This window comes from Lupinus angustifolius, chromosome LG18 (assembly GCF_001865875.1).
Source record: "Lupinus angustifolius cultivar Tanjil chromosome LG18, LupAngTanjil_v1.0, whole genome shotgun sequence".
NCBI lineage: Eukaryota > Viridiplantae > Streptophyta > Magnoliopsida > Fabales > Fabaceae > Lupinus > Lupinus angustifolius.
This window is the reverse complement of record NC_032026.1, coordinates 12526858-12534895: the sequence shown is the minus strand read 5'-3', so window position 1 is coordinate 12534895 and position 8038 is coordinate 12526858. Positions and strand designations below refer to the sequence as shown.

The window sequence follows — 8038 nt, the reverse complement described above, 5'->3', positions numbered from 1 at the left end:
AAACCCGTTTTTTGTGGACACTTCTCGCTCAAGCGAGAAAAGCCTGAAACTTATAACAGATATTCGAGCAATATTAAACATGAATATTCATGGCATCTTCATACATAAACATCACCTAACATAATTCAACATCAGAAATATTGATGTACTTAATCCAAACAAAACAGAAAATTGATTAAATACAAGCTTTGTAATACCCAAGACAACTCCAAACTTGTGAGGGAGTTTGGAGGTCTTGAAGCATATCCAGACACCAATGTGTCACAATGTTTTCTCCCTCACCTGAGTGTGTCATGCAAATTGTTTCCTCGATTTGACATGAGCTTAATTCGTCGGGTCTCTTCTCGAACTCTTCATCACACCAAAATCAAAATAACGCTAATTAGGCCACTTTAATAATTATTATTCTTACGAAATAACATTTTTCACGAAAATAAAACTTCCGACCTAAAATAAACTTAATCGCTTTCATCCGTCCGATTCAAGGTTAGGTATTTCTTGAATCATCATTTATCATTGAAAGTCTTACAACGTAACGACACTTTCTAAAGTAAAGTTTTAACAAAACTTGTAACGATATTATGTCATAATCTGTGGATATACACCAAATTTGTTCCTAAGAAAGAGAGGTGGGTCGTAAAGACACACTTAAATACCAAGTCTTTTGTTAGACATAACTTTTTTAGACATGTATTTCCACCTCATTAAATTTTTCCAATCATGATAACTATTCATAAAACTTATCTTTTGCAAGTAAAACATTTTTATTAAGATTAAACTTTTTAAGTAAAATTATTAAGCTAGACTTACCATTTTAATGTAAGCCAACTTAAACAAAATCAATACTTTTAAATCAAGACTTTTTAAGTCAATCTTAACACTTTAAAGTAAGCTAACTTAACCAAGATCAACACTTTTAAATCATTTTTCTATCTAAGACTTCATAACACTTTAGGTTTATGAAGTTCAGACTTTTTAGGTCAATCTCCTTATTTAAAGTATGCTACTAAAGAAAACACAACTAATTTCATGATCATCTCAACACCTCCAAATTTTAGGATAACCTCAAGGGTTAATAGGTGTTGATTTCATAGTCATGAACTATAAATCATAAGTTAACACTTTTACTACTTTAATATCCAAAACTTCATAACACTTGAAGTTTATGAAGTCAAGACTTTAATAAATCATCTTTTATCCCAAATCTTAATTTCACTTGGAAATCAAAGAATAAAATATGCTAAACATCCTTTTACACATAATACCTTTTAAAAAATGAAAAAATTTCAACAAAAACTCTTAAACATTTTGAACTTTCAAGAATAGGCATAAACTGGTGACAACCTCTTTGTGGATTGTTTTTGCTGTAGGATTGTTTCTTGTGAAAGTCCCTTTGTTGATTGATTATTCACTTTGTTTTGTATTTTTTTTGTTTAACTTTGAGTAGTTGTGCCTTGATTAGCCTCAGTTGGCTTGTGGTTTTTTGAGAATTGATGAAGTGATTGTGGAATGGAATGGAATGTAGTTCACGGTTTGTAATGAAGTGAATTGGGATGATGGTTGATGAATGTGTGTATGGATGGTTGCAGTTGTATAGAAGTGGAGTGGATGGATGCTCACGGGTTTTGGGTTGAATTGTGTTTAAGTGTTTGTGATTTGTTTGAGAATATGGAAAAGGAATTGGAATGGGTTGGCGCCACAAACAATGGAATGTTTGAGAAGCCTTGTGAAGTTCGCCACAAGAGAATGATACTCTTGATAAGAACAAGGGTTCTTTCCTCAGCCAAGGAGCTAGGAGAAAACTCACTAATAATGGTTATTTCAAAATAAAATTCAATGTACTTTATTCATGAGTGCATTCGGTTCATATATAGAGAATAGAAATAACTTGGGCTGAATCACCCTTAACAAAAAGATTGAAAAGATTGATAAGATAAAACATAATCTAATCTAATTTCTAATCTAATCTTCCTTATTGAGTTCGGTTGGCTCATCTTCCTTTTGATTGGCCGAATTCCTTAGGTTGTTAGATCCTTGAATTTAAGAGCTTTGAATGTTGGAAAATGAGGTTGATCTCTTGTTAGATGATATTCCTTGTAGGATCAAATCTCCTACAATATAGTTGTGTGCCTTTGAGCTCCCCTCTTCACCTCCTACTTTCTAGTCGTGTAGCTTCTAGGATAGATTAGGTTCCTTGCCTTGTCCTTGCTCTATCTCCTTGCTCCCTTATGATATCTCTAATGCTTGGTCGTGCACCCTAAAAGAAAAACATACTTTAATTAAAACAAGCATCTAAATGAAATCAATTAAATGACATAGTTAAAATTCCTAAGCTAGTGTGGGTTTAAGACAACTTCCCACTTATTTAGGGTCCTAATTATTTATATAAGAACTAAATAGAGTCAAGGTGGTTCCTCCCTTAAACTGTGGACCTCCATGAGTTCTTCACTTAGGCTTATGCAATTTAAGGTCTTCTCATCTTGCTTGGTCCCATTTGCACTTGTTTACGTGGTGGAAAATATAAGTTTTCGAAGTGCTTCTTGGGCCTTTTTGGTCTTTGCTCTAGTCATAGGTCCTCCTAAACCATGTAGAGGATCTTCAATGATGTTTGGTCCCAATGGGTTTACATGGTAAACTTTTCTTAAACACAATAAAAGTTCATTTGATGTTCAAATTATCACATTTAAACACATTCAAATACTAACAATAATTTCCAATATTTCTAAATCAAATAAACTCATCTAACATTGTCCAAAGATATAGTTTTTCCATCTAAGAACAAGGAAGAAAGTTTAGGTTTTACATAAATCAAAAACTAAAAAAAGGTTCGTATGATTTTATTATCATCCCCTTTAGTCAGGCTTACAAAATATTTAAATAAAACAAACATAAACTCAACTCCATGAATAACATACTAAGAGATCATGATTTTCTCATGGTGTATATGGAAAAAAATGGAGAAGAGAAAAAGAGAAAGAATACATTATCTTTCTTTAGGAGAATTAGTGTAAAAATGAGAGGATGGGGTGAGGTATTTATAGGAGATCCTCACCCTCTCTCAAATCTGAAAATTAATGGGAGTCAATCTAGCTTTAGGCTATCTTAGGTGATGTGTCTAATGGTGGTGGAGTGAGGAGATTTGGTGAGTGATTGAGGGGATTATGGAAACTTTGACTTTGCTTGTTTGACAAGTCATTGACCCATGATGTGATTTATACTCCGACTTGATTGATACGACATGATTTCGCAATTGAAGTCGTGCTCGAGTATTATTGGGTAACTTCATCCGGAAATATACGATCTACCGATTTAGGTTTTTTGCCTAAAACGTTGAAACTTGAATTTCGAAATGAAAAATACCTAGAGATGAAATCATAATTCAACAGAGAAATCATAATTCAATTCCGAGTTACGAAACTCAAAATATGGGCGAAAACTCGATAAAACGACCCGAAATCGTCTTGGAAACTTTTATTCTCCAAAAATATTGAAAAAATAGGGAAAGCAAGAATATTATAATAAAAGACTAAAACTCAACTGAGGTTTAGCCTAAAACATTACTGATTAATTTCCATAATTAATTCATTAACAACTAATTACTTAATTAAACGTGCTCGGAAAAACACATTGTTACAGTGTGGGCCTAATCAGTAGGTTGTGAGTAATCCAAGGCAATCACACCTACTACAAGCTAAGAGGATCATGAGATACCTCAAAAGAACACTAGGATATGGAATCATATTCCCAACTCATCAAGACAACAATGACAGTAAACTCAGGCTTATGGTTTTTTCAGATTCAGAATGGTGTGGTGATTTAGTTGATAGAAAGAGCACTATGAGATAAATATTTCTACTTTTTGGATCTCATATATCTTGGAAATCAAAAAAGCAAACAGTGGTGGCATTATCCACTTGTCAGGCTGAGTATATAGCAGCCTGCTCTGCTGCTTGTCAAGCAGTTTGGTTATCATCTCTGCTTGATGAATTAAAGATAATTGTTGAAAAGGATGTTGATCTAATCGTGGACAGAAAATCAACTATAGATTTGGCCAAGAATCCAGTATCTCATGGAAGGAGCAAACACATAGACACTAAGTATCATTTTCTAAGAGATCAAGTGAGCAAATAAAGCATTCAACTAAGGCATTGCAAAATAGGGGAACAATTGGCTGATATAATGACCAACCACTAAGAGGAGAAACGTTCAAAAGGCTAATGGAATCCTTGAATGTAATTCCCTTGTAAAAAGTTTTGAATTAAGGGAGAGTGTTGAGATTAATTCAAAACTAAGTGAGTTAGTTAGTGAGAAAAACAAACTTTCTATTTTAGTATTTCTAGTTAGTTTTCAGTTATGAAATATGCTATAAATAGCACAATGTATTGCCTTAGTTGAAATGTAATGAAACTCACAAAGTATTATTCAGAAAACTACTCTCATATACATTCATCAACTCTCTTCTTCTCTTACACTCTTTCTCTACACACATAATCTTCTTTCTTTCTCATACTCTTTCTCTCAATTTTCGTTTTCTACTGCACGACATAGAGCATGGCTCATCAAAGCTCTAACAATGAATACCTAAAAATGAATTATGATCCTTAAGACAATATTAATAGAGGTTAGCAGATAATTAGGTAGAGAGATTTTTTTTATAAGTAAAAGTTTATTAATAAATTGAAGTAAAAAATATCATAGTTATAATATGTGAGTGCTAGCTAAATATTTGCATCACCACTGGTGACCATATCCCATTATTACAAAACAATTCTCATACGGAGGTCCCACATCATCTAAATTTATCTATAATAATACTACAAACAAATAATCGAGTTGGTATTTCATTCGAACCAAGACATGGTTGTAGACTTATATTTTCCTTTGATCTAGAGTCATGACTTGAGTTTTATGGCATCAACTATATCATCCATGGTTGTGTCTTTTTTTGTTGAAAATTGTTGCATTCCTACATGTCAATATTGCCCAAGTCCTAAACTAGATAGATAGATGATACTAAGCACTTAAGATATTTGTATTTAGTAGCCTTTTTTGTTTATACTCATGCAAACTAGTTTACCTTCTGTTAAAAGAATGTCTAATGATATCATGATTGAAGTAGTCATTTTCATATCATGTCAATTAGTCGTCTAAGAGACATATGACATCTTCTAAATACTTCTCAGATAAGTATTCTCTAATAGGTTTCCCATTGGTCAAGTCCTAAACCTAGTTTGCCATAATGGAACAGTTTAAATCATATGTTAGTTTTGAGTCTTGTGATTCCAATATCTTAACATTTGCCAAATATAACATCCCATTGGGTCAATCATAGCTAGTCTACTATGCTTCAAACATGTAGAAACAATACAATAATTAGTATTTATCTCGTGTATTGTAAAGGTATTTTAAAATTAAATATATATGAATATATTTAAATTTATATTAGAATGAATTACATAGGATGTAAATATGGAGGGATGATAAAACAAATTATAATATTTAGAATTTTTATAAGTATAACTATACATCTTTAAAATATAACTAGTTTCTAATATTTTATTAAATTGATAAATTTGTTCCTAAAATATAATTATTTTTTATCAAATAGATCCTGAAATTTTATTTGGGTAAATTTAATTTCTGAAATTTAATTCATAATTTGATCCCTAAAGATGCATGGTTGACATGTATTAAATTGACATTTGATATCTCAGATTATTCACCCCATCAGAGTTGACAAATGGTCACTAATATTAGATACTGAATTCATCGAATATACAATTCTAAAATTTGAACGACATATGTCATAAATTCAAAAACGAAGTTAAACTTTGGTGGCAGTATCTAGAGCCATGAACAATAGTGACAATTTGCGAAATGGAATTCCTCCAAGCCAAGATTAACATGAGGGTATTCCAGTAAAAACGTTGGACCCTATGATTTGGAAAGTGGCTGGAAATGACCTTAAAGGTGGCGCAAGACAGCGACTTCTCACTGACCCCCTAAATCCCGACCCAAAGGGGTGTTTCAGTTAATCTTGAAAAACAACAAATGACAGGGACAAACTTAAGTACATGATGCGTGAAAGAAATAAAAATCTTTGTGCCAGCTTATAATTGGTACAATCACGCTAAAGTATACGAATTTGTCCAACCTCCAAGAAAATTCGTAGGGGAAAAATGATAATGCGTGTTGACCAATTAGTCACATTCCACTATCCCACCGCCTAATTCCAACAATAATATATTTACCACCTAATTTAATATCCAATATGATATTTGTATTTTGACATAAATATATATATATATATATGATCATATATTATTTATATTTAATTATGATAGACTATTTAATAAAAATATTATAATTATATTATATATAATGTTGTGATTGTATATAAATTTTTACATTTATAATTCATAAATATTAAATTATTATATTTGAAACAATATCTTTTTTAATTACTATTTGCTAGCATTTTTAAATAAATATATGTGGTAGGTTTATAGAAAGATGCTACATGATGATTGATACATGAGTAATTAATTCAAGACATTGGAGTTGGAGGAATCTTATAACCATTATTGATACAATAATAATCGCTGTACTTCTATGCCTTGGAAGCACCTCATTTTATATATACCCTACGCTTTTTCTCCATCCACTACTACTCTAGTTCTAAGCTTCTCTCTCTAACATCCTCAAACTCAAATAGTTTCTCAACTTGCTCTCTCTATAAGCAAGAAGATGAGGTCTGCAACATTTCAAGTGTTTATGATCTTGGGGCTCTTAGCCACCTCATGCATAGCACAAGGACCTAGTGCTGCACCAACCCAGCCACCAACAACAACCACCCCACCACCAACAACTCCACCAACAACAGCCACCCCACCATCACCACCACCGAATTCAGCACCAGCACCTGCACCAACAGCCACCCCACCACCACCACCACCAACACAAGCTCCTTCCCCTGCTCCTACTACTACTTCACCACCATCCCCCACTCCTGCTTCCACCCCATCTAAGGCACCTACTTCTAACTCACCTGCATCAGGCCCTGGCGCCGCCGCACCTGGACCAGAAGGTCCTGCACCACAGCCACCACCGTCTGATACACCTTCATCTGCATTCTCTCTCAGCAAAGTTGTCATTGCAGGCACTGCTCTAGCTGGAACCTTCTTCACCATGTTGGCTTAGAAGTCAAACACAGAGAGACTCATTATTCGTATGATTCGTCCACGTGGAGGCCCTTTGGCTCTTGATCTTGTTATTATTTCATGGACGGACGGGATCTGTTTGATTTATTCACTGATCTTGTTGAGTAGCGTTTTCTATTTTTCTTGTGATAATTTATTTACTTCTCTTTATTTGTGCTCTATTTCTTTTATACTTTTCGGTGGTTGATGTGTTTGTTCATTCCAGATTTAGGAGGCGTGACGTTTTGATCATAATTATGGTTATTTGGTGATTATTTTGTTTTGGTGTTCACACGTATATAAATAGATGAATGTCATTATGATTTATGTGTACATCTAGTGATTAAAAAATAAATACTTTCGCCATTCTTTTTACATACAATCTTGTAAGCCTTTGATCACATAGGCTAAGCTGGTGTGGAAATCTTGTTTGGATTTCTTTTTACTTACGATCTTTGTAAGCCTTTGATCGTACATTAGTATTTCATAAACAAATGGATTAAAACTAAAACTAAAGTATTATATGTTCTAAGGATAAATTTAATTTTAGAAAAATCATATGATATATATAAGTTTGAGCAATTTCCTTTTTTTTAGTTTCTTGTATAATTTTCTACTCCCTTTTATAAATAAAATTTGGTGTGCCTTTTGCACCCAAACCCTGAGATAAGAAAACAAGTCAAAAATATTACTAAAGATAATTAAAATATAGATAGCTAGAGTAATACTATGAATAATGTACCAAAAAAAAGATTAATACTAATAATATGTAACTATTATTTACATCTAGTATTTAAAACTATCTTATTTTTTAAGCAAGATTAAAATGTCCTTAAGAA

General features: G+C 32.6%; 1 protein-coding gene across 1 annotated transcript; it reads left to right on the top strand.

Annotated features, from left to right (window-relative positions):
- Positions 6558-7574, top strand: LOC109332168 (classical arabinogalactan protein 9-like). The gene has a single exon (XM_019567030.1). The coding sequence runs from the start codon at positions 6748-6750 to the stop codon at positions 7198-7200; it is 453 nt and encodes a 150-aa protein (XP_019422575.1). The 5' UTR covers positions 6558-6747; the 3' UTR covers positions 7201-7574.

Excerpts from the sequence above, each read along its gene's own strand:
- LOC109332168 (XM_019567030.1), top strand. The coding sequence starts at position 6,748 with ATGAGGTCTGCAACATTTCAAGTGTTTATGATCTTGGGGCTCTTAGCC.